The 16,975-nt window shown below is 36.3% G+C and overlaps 1 protein-coding gene across 2 annotated transcripts in view; it reads left to right on the top strand.

Annotated features, from left to right (window-relative positions):
* Nucleotides 1-16,975, top strand: part of b4galnt3b (beta-1,4-N-acetyl-galactosaminyl transferase 3b) — a 91,919-nt gene that overhangs the window by 68,275 nt on the left and 6,669 nt on the right. Inside the window, exons 12-17 of one of the 2 annotated variants that reach the window (XM_015353256.2) lie at nucleotides 2,417-2,502; nucleotides 2,718-2,825; nucleotides 3,326-4,502; nucleotides 6,807-7,096; nucleotides 7,648-7,801; nucleotides 15,049-15,121. In XM_015353256.2, the coding sequence (XP_015208742.2) occupies nucleotides 2,417-2,502; nucleotides 2,718-2,825; nucleotides 3,326-4,502; nucleotides 6,807-7,096; nucleotides 7,648-7,801; nucleotides 15,049-15,121 (1,888 nt within the window). The remainder of the gene's footprint in view (nucleotides 1-2,416; nucleotides 2,503-2,717; nucleotides 2,826-3,325; nucleotides 4,503-6,806; nucleotides 7,097-7,647; nucleotides 7,802-15,048; nucleotides 15,122-16,975) is intronic. The other variant, XM_015353257.2, reaches the window with a different exon arrangement.

The raw sequence follows: 16,975 nt of genomic DNA, 5'->3' as shown, positions 1-16,975 counted from the left end.
AGAAAGGTAAGATATCAGTCTCCACCTATGATGTCATGTTTTGATTAAAAGGTTACAATACGCGTACGCCATTTGTATTTTATTTTTTACTATACAGTATTAAGTTTTATGTAAGGTATAAAAAAACATCTAATATGATTACAGGTAAATAAAATGAAAACTGAAAAAAGTCAGCATTTTATTTTTAAAGTAATGACGCTTGTCAAGTTACACTCATACTGTACATGGAGGTGAAATTCAGATCTCACATAAAAATAACGTTTTGTACTTACTGTACAAAAAATCAAAACAAAACATGATGATCATTGCTTACAAACTTGATAAATGCAGCCACAGACATTACAACTATATCAGGTCTGAGAAACTTGAGGGAGAGGGTATGTCATCGATGACATCACTGTGAGCTAGAAAGTTTCGGATTTTGGAGGTTTTTGGATTTTGGAATTTCGGATAAAGGATTTTCAACCTGTACCAATGAGTACAAGTATAGGGGCACACTTCCTTTAGAAATTGACATGATTAAAACTTATGTTATGTATGCTTTTTAATGTGAAACTTTGCAATGTCTGCAGTACATATGATTTGCATACAGCTGTGGTTTAGTCACTGAATTTACTTTTTCAGTGTGCTATAGTTCAGTTGTTCCACACAAACTACAACGCTTTAAAAGTAGTTTGCTGAAACACCAGAAGATGGCACTATCATACAAGAAGCCACACAAAGGATATGAAAATAGACTGCCCCAAGATTAAATTGAATATAGCTGGCAATTTGGGTGATCTATTTCTCATATGATTTGTTCTAGTTCAAACCTATTTTTTGCTTATGGAATTACCAAGAGGTTGGTTATTGAGAATACAACTTTAGAAGAAGGTTGGGTCACATGGATGGACCAGTTTTAAGAAAGTTAATCACTGATCTTTATGAAACACATTTTAAATACCTAATGCAAATAAAACCTCAGTCATGTTACTTTGTTCTGTGACGTAGATAAATTAATGGGACATCCATCGATATTCTAACCACTGTATCCAATACAGGGTCACATGGGAGCCAGAAACTATAGTGGCAAAAGGCAAGGAGCAAGGCAGGATACACTCTGAATGAGATACATCCATCACAGGACACACGCACATTAACACGCACACATTCACACCAAGGCTTCTTTTCCCAGAAGCCAATTAAGCTACCAGAATGTCTTTGGACTGTGGGGGCACCTGGCAGAAACCCATGTGAACACGAGGAGAACATGGACACTCCATGCAGATAGCACCACAGATCCAGAATTGAACACCACAGGGTCTCAGTGCTGTAAGGCAGGAATGGTAACTACTGTGCCACCATTTCACCAATTATGGGGCATGTTACTGTTTATACTGGGGATCATTAAAGGAGAAATGAATCAAACCAGATCTTGCCATTGTTACTATAACACCATGGGGAAAACACCATGTGTCCTTTGCCTCTTCCAATTGTAGTAACAAAAGCCATATACTGTATATATAACCTTCACAGGTCCAAAGTGTTTTTGTTTTTCATTATGACGCCTCGTACAGTACATTATATCTTTAAACACAGTAATCATATTCTTTTTAAAATACCTTTTTTGTTGTTGTTTTATGAGCCATTGAGGCCTTTTGAAATGTACTATTTTGGCCTAACTTAACAAACCGATTAAAAACAGCATACTGGGGCATGTGTAATACAAAATGTATATAAAAAGGTGATGGTAGACTTTGTATTTTGGGGGATTGTGACTTATTTTGGGTATTTATGGGTGATCTCTCCAGTTCTCCAGGAATGTGGAACATAATTGCAAAGAGTAAACTGTTGAACTGTGGATGAATTGTTGAAACAAAAAAAACATAATAGAAAGAATACCTCTAATTTCTTCAGAGATCTATCTGAACGTTTCACACTGTAAAACTTTCTAATAAATTAAGTATAATAACCAAACAGTTTTCTGACAAAACATACAAAAAGAACAAATTGCCTTTGGATTTTATTTATTTATTTATACCACTCTTGCGCATTATACCCACGCAAGCTTTTGAGAGGCAGGTATTGTACAAACTTAGTTGCTCACAAGCACCCTGCACCTGCTGAGGGGTCTGCAGGGATAAGCATTTTTTCTCATTGTTCATTGTAATAGTTATATGTGCTGGAATATGTAGTGACCTACTGTATATAGGCACCATCTGTAGCCTTTCCAGTTTTTTTCACAAGGAGAAAATTAGTTTCATCTGGACTTCTGTAACTAGGTCAGTGTAAGATTGTAGATTTACTTAATTGTTTGGGGGAAAAGCAAAATCAAAACGTTAAAAAGCACATTAGGATTCCATGGTTTATATTAGAGCCTTATCACAAAAGTCCACTGCTTCCTTTTTCTGAAAACGAACTTGTGCCCTTTTCTCAGGTTTGGCTTTTTCAAGTACATGAAGATGGATGCACTAGAAAAACGGGGCTTTGGAGAAGGCCATCTTGCATACTGGAAAAAACGTGGTATGAAAGTAGATTTTTTAGAGCTAATAAAATCAGGTATTGTCAAAGCTAGCCTGTCAAGCTCTTGAGTGTCAAATTAATCTCTATGCTTTACTGTTAAATTACTCTTTACTATTTGAGGTTTGCCTAAAACATACTGACATTTCCTTAAATTAATATGACATGACATGACATCCATCCATTTTCTATCCACTTTATCCAATACTGGGTTGCAGAGAGACCGGAATCTATCTCAGCAAGCGATGGACACAAGTCAGGATACACCCCAGATGGGATGCCAGTCCATCTCAGGGCATACACAGACATGCACACACTCACAACAGGTCCAGTTTTCCTATTTAATGTAGTTCCCTTAAAATTGTTCAATAATTAATACTGCCTGTAAAATGTCTTTAAAAATTATATAATTTGTGTTTTTTGACATGTAATTTTTGAAAATGTGCTCTCATGTGGCATGGTATTATCTGAACTTGTTTGAGGATATGTACTCATGGCCAGTACAGTGAAGAGCATTGTTACTCTAATTAAAAGTAATAAAATATGCTAAAAATATAAAGCAATATAAGTACAAGCAACTGTATTTTAATTATTTCTTACCCAAGCCTTAATTTTGTGCTGTTAGGATAATAGACCAGTTGTTGACATTTGAGTTGAGTCTTAATGTATTTTTACTACTCAAGTTTCTTAAATGATACATTGATTTTTACTTTTTATAATTGTTTGGATTGTGTGGTATATTTTTTGTCCATAGATGTTAGAATTTAAACAGGTGAGAGTTTTTAGTGAGAGTTACAAAGAATGTGTTTCCTTTTTTTTGTTTCAGATTTTGACTTTGAAGAAAGGTTTAAAGATCATATGAAATCTGAGGGTGATGACAAGATATTCCAGTACGAAGACGAGCAAAATCCAGAACCAAATCCTGTAAAGCAGATCACAGCAAAAGAAAAGCCTATGCAAGACTATGGCGATGACTATGATGACTATAACTTCAGACGGAGACAGAAGCTCTTTTCTTTACCTCCTAGCACCAAGGTCCAAGTGGATCAGCAACTGAGACGGAGAAAGAGACGAATTGAAAATGATGTACAAAATCCTGTGGATGTGGTTGAGCAGAAAGGTGCAGGCAAGAGAAAAGTTCGTGTAGTGAAAACAAAAAAGATTAAAAAACTTAAGAAAACCACACAGAGTTTTAAAGCGGGGTCAAAGTATTCAGAAAGTACCCCGGTCCCTTTTCAAGAAAAGAAAATACCTAGGAAAATGGAATTGGAAAAGGTAAAGCAAAAAGTACCCATCAGAAGGTCTGTCACAAATGAGAGTCAGCCTGCGTTTCATCTGAGTCCAAACTCCAGGAACCTGGTTCTGCCAAAGTCTGACTATGTTAAAAAAACAATGATTGATTTTCATGTGTCAAAGAATGCCTCACTGCCTACAAGCATACAAGATCCACCACGTACATATAACATGTCTAGAAAGGGTAACAGGAGTTCTCGGACAGAAAAAAAGATATTGTCCGCTGACCTAAAGAAAACTGGGACAACTCGCAAGAAAACCCATTTGTTGGTTTTGACAGGGGAGAAAGAGGGAATGCAGGAAGCTCAGGTTGGTCTGGAAACTAAGCCAAGAAGAGATGAAGAGGAGAACCAGGTGACTGGTAACATACAGTTACCATATATATCAAGAGTTCAGAGGAGAGCTGAGGATAAGAGCCCATTGGATGTGCCTGATGATGAGCTGGCCAACAACAGGGTGTGGATGCAGCCTGAGGTCGACTCCAATATGGAAGAAGATGGCATGAAGGAAGAATTTGCCACTGTGGATTTTTATGACCAGGACGTAAATTGGGACCAAACATTTGACGTGAATCACTTGGACTTCCATGCCCTGCGCTCGGACTGGATCGACCTGCACTGCAATGTGTCTGGGAATTTGCTGCTCAGGGAGTTGGATGCGCTGCCTGTGGTGGAAGCCTACATGAGGAAGCTGAATGAACGAAACAATGGGTGAGCTCTCTGTCCTCAATTATACTTTCTAGAAATCTGTTGAAAATAGAGGGCAACACTCCTAGCATGCCTGTCAGCTTACAGTAGACTCCCAGCTGAATCTACTGTAGTAATAAAGTGCACCTTTATCACCACATTACATCTTCCTTTATGCTAGATCGTCCTCCTCAATCATTTAAGAAATTACAATATGAATTACTCCTATTTACAGCATCTACAGTGCAATAGTTTAGGAAGTCAATCCTAATAAAAATGTTTGCGGTTTTAGTGGTGGAGGAAAAAGTTGCCAAAAGGTTGCGTAATGCTTATGAGTTTAACTCCTAGTAAGGGCCCGTTCACTTTTTTGATGTAATAGCATTCTGTTGACCCTTCTAAAAATGCTGTTCCAGAATGCAAGAAGTTAATGCACATGTATTCATAGACAAAATATTTTGCTCAAGTGTTTTTAACTTCCTCAATTGTTTCTGAAAACATCTGAGTTAATTACAATGCCATTAAAACTGTTTTGTCATTGACCCAACCTTTATCTCATCATGATAGTGTATGTATGAATGAATTTCATAAAGTGGTTAAAAAGATTTATAATAATGGGTGAGAAATTAAAAATGCAGCATGATTACTGACATTGTTGTAGAGCATAAATTTCACGTTAGGCAAATGGTGTGTTAAAAACCTTTTTTCCCTAAAAAATTCCCCTTTTCCACTAATGCAACCCTGGATAATAGAAAAAATCTTTTTAATCAAATGTTTTATGTTTTATGTGTTTCTAAGGCCTGAAAAAGTTCTTGACAACAGGTGTTTTGGATAAACAAACCATTTTATTGCTGTAAATCAGAAATGTAAAACATTGGAAAGACAATACATATTTGCAAAAGAAAAGTCAGTAGAAATAGCCAAATAAGTGATTTGTATAGTTCAATTTGGATACTAGAAGTCTTTTGTTTTGACATCATTCCAGAAAAGACCAAATTATACATCTGGTGGTTCTTTCATTTAAAAGCCAATTATATATAATATAATAATATACAGTTACGGGTATTTTATTCAAATGAAAGCAGCATGGGTTCCAGCTGAACTTGTTTAAAAAAGTAAGAAAAGCATTATGTTAAGAATGTATCAAATTATTGTATTTTCTTAGTTTCATGAGCTCTTTTGCTACAGCTATTTTGTTCATGCATAAGTGTCAGAAATGGAAAATCCACAGATCTTTTACTCTATTCTTGGTATTATTAATAATAAAAGTAATACATCTTTTTAAAATTATTTTACTGCATGTTATTTTTGTATATGATGATACTCAAGGAAATGTCCTTTTACGAAAAGTTTGATTATAAATTCATTAACATGAATATTATTTGAATGACTGGATTGATGATCTGGCACATCAGAATGAAGTATTTGAAAGAAACACAAATGTATATTAATTTACAATCATTTTGTTCTGTGTTCACGGCGATGTAACTAGAAATAAGGCCTTCTATTTTCCCACTACAGTTTCACACAGTTTTTTTACTGTTGAATCTGGTCCATCACCAAATCTGCACTCCTGTGTTTTGACTTGAATGCATAACCAGCTCAACATACTGAACATGACTGTTAGTGAGGTGATATCATATGATTATGCTACAACAAACAAGAAAAGGTGAAAATGCTGAAAAAGAAAAGAAAATGGTTGAGCTGTCAGTACTTCTTCAGGTATGAGAAGGTAACTGCTTCTTGATAGCTGTCATTCATAACTGCTCACACCTGAGCAATCTTAACATCCAAAACATTCGTTTTTTTCTGTCTTTTGTTATAGATATAACCTTTACTTGTTCTTTTGCTGCAAACGCATGCTGACACAGCTCCTCACTCGAACCTCTTCATCCTACATAATGTGCATGATAATTATTTACGGCAATGTACAGTATATGGCTGGAGAGCTAGGAATGGCACCGTCTCAGAATTTGTGCATTCATTAGAAATCTCAAGAACAAACTGCTAGGATGAGGGAGGATTTAGTAAAATTAGAAAGCATATTAAATATAGTGTCCATGAAATATTATTCAAAAATATTTTTTGGAGATTGGAGGTGTCAGAATTTTGTACCCTTAACTGTGTACTTTATGCAATATACAGTAGATCAATCAAGGTAAGCAAGTCATACAGTCAAATCATAGTGATTATTGAATAGATTACAAATTATTGAAGAATGCTCAGACGCCTCTTATTTACAGTAGGTGCATAACATTTGAATTAGCTTTAATATCATAACCAAACAAAAAATTGCGCTGTGTAAAAAGCCATTCTTTCCCATCCTCCCAGAGTGTTCTCCCTGGAGCGAGTGGTCAATGTGGAGAAGCATCTGGACGGGTGGCAGGGGAGCCGGTACCTCCTGGAGCTGGAGCTGCTGGAGAGTGGGAAGCGCAGGGTGAGGCTCGCACAGTACGTCTACGTGCTGAACCAACGCGGCCGCAACCGGAGCCTCCGCGTGCCGGCCGGGAAGGAGCCCCCGCTTCGCCCTGGGCGCTCCCACAGCTCAGAGGAGCTGCTGCTCTGCAACCCGCTGGGGTTTTCCTGGAGAGAGAGCGCCACCGTCCACTTCATCGTGCCAGGTCAGAAACCGGACGTCACTTGATTAAAACAGGGGGTGTCAACTTCGCATCCTTCTACAGCTTCTGGCAGCCTCACAACGTCTGGGGTGCAAAGTGAGACAAAAGACAGGGTCTTCTTAGATCTGCTGGAAAGTTACACCTCTCCACAACACGCGGTCTTCATTCCACATTAGCCATTTTCCAAACTTTTTTGGGATTGTGTTGTACAAATGCTTATTTTTTTATTGTATGCAAAGTATATTTTCGCTAGTGTCAACTGTGCAGAACCACTTCAGCTCTAAATGCTCTCCAAGCCTTTTTTCAATGTGACTTTCTGTCCGTTTGCAAGTGCTGCAGTGGAGAAGTCGATACACTGATATTTTAAAAACAAATCATCAGTTTGTCTTTAGTTTATCCACCTGTGCCACAATTCAGTATCACATCATTTAGGTTTTTATTTGTTGAATTTGTAGAACAAAAATGTATTAGCATAAATGAAAGATAAAGAAATGTTTTAAGGCATTTTTAAGAAATAATTATAAAAATTCGGAATGTACTTTGCTATTTGACAGTGAAAAACCAAGCGCGGTGGGTCCGACAGTTCATAGTGGACATGGAGGAGCTGTACAGGGTCACTGGGGATAAAAACTTCAACGTCATCATCATAGACTACAGCAGCACAGATATGGATGTGGAGCAAGCTCTGAGGACATCAGCGTTACACAGGTATAGCCTCTCAGACTGCCTTGGTTGTTGTTTATTGATGCCAATGGTCATTTATTGATGCCAGTGGTCAGTGGCGCAGTGGGGCACTGGATTCAGTTCTGGACCCGGGGTACTACCTATGTGGAGTTTATATGTTCTCCTCATGTTCATGTGGGTTTCCTCCTAGTGCAGTTAAAAAATGGATGAATTGATGCCGGTGGTGAAAAAGATCGAAGTGGAAGGTTATAAAAAAAATAAGTTTAAAGGATCTAAGTAAAATCTTTGCCGCATACTCTTCACATTCATTATAAGTACTCTATATATAAATAGACCTATATTGAAAACATTTCGGTGCCTGAATTTCTATTGTTCCTGAATGACATTAAATGTCTCAGTTTTTTGAATCAGTGTTTATGTTTACACAAATATAGCCTAAGGAAAGAAACCAACAAAAAATGCCTCCCAATGCTGTCTTTATGCAACGGTACTAAAAACAATAATGTGTTTATACTGTACCTGTTTGAGTCTCTTTACTTTTAGTTTTTATGTTTTTAGTCTGTTGTCAAAGTTCTTTTTGCCACCCAATAGAGCGCCTGTGGGCAAACTACAGCCCAGCCAGTTTTAACCGGCCCTTCAGGTAAAAAAGAAATTAGTCAATATTCGCCATACTCCCCTTTGTTTGGTGCCGTTTTTTTTTATATAATTCATTATTCGTGGTGTTAGATGGCGCACAAACGTTTTACCACAGTGATTCCAAACTGTGCATTTCGCCACCTAGGGGAGACGCCATTGTCAGTCAGGGGCGTCTCGGGTATCGTCAGTCAAAAATGTTATTATGGCCAAAACCCGCTGTTCGTGCACACAGAATGTACGAGTCGCACAGTACCTAGATAGACTGTATCAAATTATATGAGTGGTCATTTTGTGATGTTTTTGTTACACGATTGCAATTGAGAGGTTAAAAAAACGTGAAGGACATGGAGCCTAGTTCTTAAGAGAAACGGAAACGCAAATACAGAAAGTATGACGACAGTTTCTTGAATTTCAGTTTCACATGGACAATTATGGACACTGAAGAATGTCCTCAGTGTGTTGTCTGCCTTAAAGTGTTGGCTGCTGAGAGCATGCTCCCCAATAAATTGAAACGTCATTTTGAAACTGTTCACAGTAGTTTGATAAGTAAGCCTTGTGAGTATTTTTTGCACAAGTTTAATGAATGAACGAACAGAAAGCTGCTTTTTCTAACCAAACTACAGTCCCCAGCAAAGTTCTTTTTTCATAATACAAAGCAGCGTACCGAGTAACACAGTGCAATAAAACGCATACTATTGTAGTACCAAGGAATAAGCAAGAGCTCTGTGAATTCTGCTTCCCTTTTGAATATCCTGCCTTTGTGAAGCTTGGTTTTCAGCACTTGCGGTTATCAAATCCAAGTTCAGATCAAGAGTCAATGTTGAGAAGGAGATGCACGTTGCTATTTTAAAAATACTACCCAGTATGAATTATGTTAACATAATTTCTTAAACAAGCTCACTACCCATTAACAGGCACAAACAAAAAGACATTGTATTCTCCCCCTTTTTTAAAAAAAAAACATTGTTATATTTTTACATTTTTATTTAGTCATTTTATTTGCATTTTACAAAGATGTTGACTACTTTTTTAATTTTTTCAAATTGTTTGCACATTCACATAATTTCAATAAAATGTGTTTTCAAGTATTTTTACTATTTTGATCAAACCTATTGGTTTTGAAAATGATTAAAAATAAAAAAAAATGGATCAACTTTGTTTTTATTTTGACCCATCATTTCCTTTTCAAATTTATAATCTTTTGTAAAATATCGCACTGCCATACAATTTATTTTTGGCGCAGGGGAGGCATGTGGAAAATGTGACAGGTCTTGAGGCATGGACCCAAAAAGTTCGGGAACCTCTGCTTTACCAATTTGATTCAGTGGGTGCATTGTACTGTGAGGGAACCTGTGCCAAAATGAATGGATTGAAGAAGCAGAAAGTGAATGCAGAGGGTGCATAGAAAATTGCTAAACAAAGCAAGCCGCTTTCTGAAGGGGAGCTTTTGAAGGAGTGTATGATAGAAACCGTTTTGCATAATTTGCATAATGTGATGTAAAATCTTTTATTTGAACTTCTGAAAAATTCTGTTCACAGACAGGTGTATTTTTACCAGATATGAATTAGCATGTAATATGATAACCAAGTAGTTTGTACGTCTTTAGGGTGTAAGTGTTATTACATTACTTATCTATACATATTATACCTTATATATTCTAAGTTAAATAATACATTTACTTAATATTTGAGCTGTCAGCAGAAAACACCTGGTTTCAAATCCCAGTCACTGCTGAGGGACAATCTTTTTTTAGTTAAGAATTTAAATTGTATACTGTTTAGACTTTTAATAACTTTAAACTGTGTATTACAGCATGTTAAACATTAAACATTAAAAATTTGGTGTATTTCATAAATGCAAGATTGCTCAGTTGGACAAAAGTACGCAAGCTTCCACCTTCTTCATAAATAATTTAATTATGCATCAAAGTCTTTAACTTGGTAACTTACAGTGTGGTCTTGTTTTAACGTGCTTGTTCTAACATTATTAAGCTTATATACTGTACTTCATAAAAGGTTATAACGTTTTACCCTTTTCTAAGAATACATAGTAAGAACACCACTTGCTGTTATTGTAAAAATATAAATGTTGTAATGATTTAACATCACTTGATAGTTATATGAATATGGAATCTTGTAACTAAGCAGCTAAAGAATCACAAGTGAACATTTTGGAAACATTCATTTCTTTTAAAAAAAACTTTTATTGTCCTTTTAGTGGTAATGGACAAATCATTGCACCCAATGGTTGAAAGCGCGATCAGAGTATTACTTTCGGTTTGTTTCTTATATAGTGAAGACATAAAAATAGTCCACTATTACAGCTATAAAGCTTGTTGTTGACTCTGGGGTGAAATTTTGTGGATATGGTAAGTGATGGTTTTGTGATTAAGGCTGTCTTTGTGAAAATCTTTAAGTTAAACAAAGGAGGGAAGAAGGGTAATTTTTACAATTGGTACTCTGAAGTTCTGACTGATTTGATTCCTCTCATTTAGCTGAAATGAATAAAGAAATCATGCAGTAGTTATATGTATTGGAAGGGGCTCTGTTTTATTAACAGACACTCTGACTCAAACCTGTGTCGTACAGTGATATAGAGGTGAGTAATGTCATCCCCATTAAACAATGTGCTTATCGCGCAAATCCTGCTAAACTAGAAGCATTGCAGAAGGTGATAAACTGTACATTATTTACTGGTGTTTATTGGTACCAAACACTGATTACAGGTCACGGTTCTGTACAGATTTCAGAAAAGTGAACGCTGAAACCAGACATCTGACAACCATAGTCAAGGACTGATGCGCTGTTCCCTTTTGTAACAGGGTTACTCCCCGGAAATAAGACACAAGAAAAGTGTTATCTGACAATGTTGCGTAGCTCTGGCGGAATTTCTCTGTAAACTGAGAAGTTATAGAGGAGACACGTTGTGTATCTCCTCTTTTTACACTTGTAAGAACAATTTTAATGCGACAGAAGATATAATAACCTTTTAAATATGAAGGTGTTAACTTTACTTCACACCTGCATGTCAAGATCACGGTTTCAAAATAAAAAAACATCAAACCTTTGATCGGGTGAGAACGTCATGATTGTGAAGGATGTGAAATGTAACAATTTGTTACAGTTACCAACAGAAAAAAAAGTTTATTTTTTATTTGTGCCTTCTGCAGTTGAACACTTTGCAATGTCTGGATAGTTAAGACTTCCCAATTACTTTATCAGTCTGTGCATGGGGTGAAGGGGGGGAGATCTCCTTGACAGCTGACACTCCTCCATACGCTTAAGTAAAAAAATAATAAAAACGCCAATGTAAATGTCATATTTACAATTTGTTGAAAATAAAAATGGCTCTAAAGTTCTCTAAAGCTTTCTCAGTCAAGAATGAGAATTCACGTAGGGAGCTGTGTAAGCATGCGTAGGCTGCAAAAGATCAGCTAAAGAGGGAAGAAAACGCTTTCAGAGAAAACAATGTTTCAGGTGTGAAGAATACAAAGCCCCAATTCAATTGCAGCCTAAACGTTTCTCCACACACCCTGCCCCCACTCATTTGGAATATACACAAACAGAGCACTGAAAGCTTTATAGTAGATGGTCAGGTGTTTCGCAGGGAAAGTACGTACAGTAATTCTGGTTTTATGAACTCACACCTGGGAACTCACACAAAATAAGGTTTTGAACCAGGCACTAGATCTTGTTTATATAAAAGTTATATCACTGGGCAGAGTGATGGAGACTGAAATAAATGACCAGCCCTACCAGCTTTTTCCCTTCCCTCTGGTGCGAGATGATAACACATTGACTGGCACGAAACATTCCCTCCCATTTTTAATCATTCCTGGTCTGAATCAAAGCGGGTGAGAGAGAGTAGGAAGAGACACAGAAAAAAGTGTATCCTGTCTTAATTTCAAATTATATTTTACCTTCATTTTTTTACCTTATAATTTTGTATGGTACTTATTTTCTGATTGTCATTCAATGTATATTTGAACAAATTCTTGTAAATTAATGGTTTTACAAGACGTGGAAGAAGTGCAACAAATTATTACATTGCAAATTTTATTATTGTTGGTTACTAATAGTTTATTCTAACACCTGACTTATTTACTTGTTTAGATGTAAATAAAATATTGAACTAAGTGTGACATTCAGAAAAAAACAATCGCGAATAGTCTGTGGTATTTGTGTAGATGAAACTTTTCTAGATGTTTTTAAAAAACAGAAGCTGTAGAACGGTCTTTACGGTTAGTGCACGGTGTGCTATTTGTCAGCAACCTGCTGATCTGCTTAACACCTGTAGAAAGCATGATTTTATTTCTGTATGGAATGCGTGTTGCATTTACTAAATGAAAGTGTTTAAAATGTTTAAGAAGTTAAAAGAACTTACAACTCACACAAAGACACTTCCTAAGCTGATCGTGCAGAAGAAAAACCACCCATTTTTCGTGCATAAAAAGTGTTTTTAACTGATTTACATGTATATGAAGTCTTTTCGTGTTGATTTAAGTGTCTTTCTTTCAGTTGATTGCATGATTAGAATGAAACAACTCGGGGTTATTGTTATGATTTCTCTATTATTATCGAATCCCTCAACTCGTTCCCTTGTGCTTATTTTGGAAATATTTTGACGTTCTTTTTAACTCAGAGTTTGTAATGTCGGGCACTCTGATCAAGTTAAGCTTTGATGCAGTACAAATAAATGTATTTCCCACAAGCTATACTGTAGTAGCTTTAAAACTATATAACATCGCGCTGTACGCATGTGGCACATGTTTGTTCAAGTTCTAAAAGTACAGTATGGAAAAATGAGCAACAATAACAACAGAGCATGCTGATGAAAATTCCTTCCCATCCCCCGGGCAGAACTGTCTATTCTACATAAACAAGGTGGGGTGTAACACTCCTAGCCTTTGTGAGAAGTACAGAGCTGCGTTAAATAAAGTGGCTGCAATGGAATATACTAGTAGATAAAAGTTCATTCCAAGCTGGAAAGAAAATACTCTATAAATCTCCTCTCCTCTATAAATCTGTCTCCTCTATAAATTCAGTTTACAGACTGTCCAAGGTCATTTATTGTTAATAATATCTTCTGTATCACATTAAAATTGGAACACTTGTTTTTTACAAGTGTAAATCCACCTATTTTCTAACCGCTTTATCCAGGACAGGTAACAGTTTCAACAATACTATTTGGTATCGATAGTATTGGTACGATTTTGACAGACTTCAGAATGCTTCAACTGATGCTTAAAAATGTAACAATGCATACTGTGGTAAGGGGACAGAACATCTTTCTGCCTGTGAAAAGATTTGCGTTTTTAGTTTATTCTTATGTGTGAAAAAACGGGAAATACAGAAGGAGTTTCAGTAATTAAAACTGAGGTCTGGAAAAACCCTATCTGAAAAATAGACATTTAGTACATTTAAGGTTGTGAAAACAGTGACAAATCACCCCGTATAAAATACAATTTTGAAATACAAGCAGCTTGAAATTATTAGTTGTTATTTATAACTCACTTAACTTTGAACATTTTGTGATATTTAGAAATACCAAAAAATTCAATATAGTTTCCATAAATCAGAGTATATATAGAATATAGTCAGAAGGAGCATGTAAAAACTTTTCCAGAATAACCACAGTAAGTAACCGAATAAAAGACTTAGATACTTAAAATGTTCATGAAAAAGTGGAATACTGGTGTGTATTTTTTATTCAAACTACCAATACCAGCCATATAGAGCTTACATAATGTTTATATTCCTAAATTAATATCATTTATGATGTTCAGAGACATTATGCTCCTGTTATTTTTGTTATTAGCTACCAAAATTTCCTTTAGTTGTAAAATTCCATATTAATATTCAATATTAAGCGGATTTAAACATGCACAGTAAAGAGATTAAATGAAGCAATCGTTTTACTAACAACCAATGCACCACAAGTGCCACCTGTCAGTCATTTTGGTCTGCCAATCACGTATTACGGTAGAACACGCTAATCTGCAGATAATTTCGTGTGGTACGGGGGTTTACCGCACATTTTGAATGGCTGCATTTTTGGCTGCCATTTATTTTGTGGCATCCAGGGTGCAAAGAGAGGGATTTATCTGCAGGTTACTTTTAGTTAATTAGAAGGCAGCTCATCTCTGGTGTGGCTTCTGTAGGAATATTAAGAGTTTAGTGCTTAGTAGCAGTCTTGGGTTTTCTGGATGACCAGAATGTTGGGCCTCTGAAACGCCTTCTCTGTAAATACTGTATATAATGTGACATGTTTTGTTGTGTGTTGTCTCATTGTTTTAAAATATCAGTCCAGCCCCATTTGTAACAATTTAATGTAACTTAGTGTGTTATATGTGTTTTGTCTTACATAGTTTATTGTAATAAATATTTGTTTTAGCCAAGTGTGCCTGGATTATTACTCCTCTCAACAAATCTGTGCCAGAGAATAAAGAATTCATGTGCCTCTAATTGTACCAGCTGCTCGGGCATAAAATCACTTACAAGTCACTGATTGACTAAACCGCTCGGTCAATTCCAGATTTTCAACAGTTTCGAAACCCCCCCTTGTAACAATATTCAGACTATTCTTACTAATTGTGTACTGCCAGTGCGTCTTTAAGCCATCTCCCATTTCACAGGTACCAATACGTCCAGCTGACGGGGAACTTTGAGCGCTCTGCCGGCCTGCAGGCTGGGATCAACCTCATTACGGTAAGCAGTGTTGCAGGACACAGTAAAAAATCTGAAAAGGACAGAGTCAGATCAAACTAGGTGCTTATCATTTTAACCATGTTTCTGTCAAATATCTACACGTTAATTACAAACATGTTTTTCTTGCGCTTCTGGTTTCCCTGCTTTTATCAACAGAGAAATATTGCAAATATCAACTGCATTTGTCTGATGATGATTTGTGTGATGTGTTCTACTTCAGTGAAATGCTGTTAAAATATTTATAGATTTGTACAGTATGTGTTAACGTGTGAATAGTAAGAAGCAGTTTTGTGCTGCAAGCATACATATGGTGTAAACTGTAGCTTGTTGTTTTCTTGACAGCTGACAGCTGATGGCTAACATGTGCAATTTAAAAATACAGTCCAGCCTAAGTTGACCTTTTTAATATATTTTCATATTCAGTCTTTTATTATAAGATTCTGTTATTTTAAGGCAACTCATTGTCTGCTTCATCACTTGTGAAAACTTGGCTGCTGAAAGTAAATGTAATTTAGTCATTATGTTTAACCTTCTCTAGTATTGCTAAATAATACCAATGAAAATATAAACTGGAAATATCATGATTTGAATGAGAATCAGAATGTGCTTCAAATTACAGCAACATAAATCTTAAAATGAATATTTTTCTTTATGAAAAGCTTTACATTATCCTGTTCTTCTCAATATAGTAGGCAGTACTAAAAGGACTCCTCACAATTAACAGTCTTACAAGAGCGTAGGAAGCTGCCATTTACAGTAGTTACAGCCAGAGTTGTAAAACGGCATTCACTGCTATTCTAGTCATGCAGTTGTTCTTTTCACATTATTTCCAGACACTTATATTTCAAACATTTCCAGTGGCGCTTTCGCCACCTTCACCGACAGGATAGTGCTGTGCTAAACATTCCCATCTCTGTGTCACATCGTAAGCAGGTCAATTCCAGCGATTAATTTTAACGTGTGAGAAGTTCAATAGCAGTGTACAATGTCAGTGTAAAAAAATAAAAATATCAGTGGAGGACGAGGTAGATCTCTGACACTATGGAGATAGTGGATAAACCAGTGCGCCTCAATGTACACCCTGATACAGTACAAAATTATGATTTCCTTTAGAAATTATTAAAATTGTTTTTTCTTACATTTTGGAGGTCTTTTGGTTTATCAGGTGGTACTGTCATACATAAGCAGCACTGATATATGACATGCTACCATCCTGACAAGTTACTAAAGTTACTAAACTGATTTGCTCTATTGACTACAGATGTTAGCTTGCTAGCAAGATGCTAGCTCTCTGTCAACCTTGACATCTGCTATAGTGTCAGTGTTGCCAATGACAAAACATTTCTCCCGTAAGAGCTTCTGTAAGAGGTAAGTGACAGCAACCGCACCCAAGGGCGCATCCTCTAAAAATAAAGGCATACCTGAAAATGGCATGTCAGTATCACAATTTGCACGTGCTCTTTATTCTTTATTCCGTTTGTTCATAACTTTTGTGTATGATCAATGGTTCAGTTTCCAGTGATTTGCTTATGTCTTGTGTTTTGGAAAATAATCTGAAAAATAAATGGAGAATTTAAGTCTCGGAACTGGAATTTAAATCTGAGGTTACAAGAAAACAGAAATGTACAGCCAACTTTCAAGGGAAATTCTGACGAAAAGGTGCTCATAATATCACAAATGACAGCTTCACATCATTGATTTCCTCAGACAAGCACAGACACCAAATGCCTGGACGTGCAGTTCCTCTCATAATCTAGTCTGCAGGCTTACTATTGGCGACAACAATTTCACTGGAGTAAAACTATCCTCTCGCATGAAATAAAAGAACAAGTTTTCATCTCTGTATGTGCATTG

Source organism: Lepisosteus oculatus, chromosome 7 (assembly GCF_040954835.1).
Source record: "Lepisosteus oculatus isolate fLepOcu1 chromosome 7, fLepOcu1.hap2, whole genome shotgun sequence".
NCBI classification, from domain to species: Eukaryota; Metazoa; Chordata; class Actinopteri; order Semionotiformes; family Lepisosteidae; genus Lepisosteus; species Lepisosteus oculatus.
This window is presented reverse-complemented; position numbering and strand designations above follow the sequence as displayed.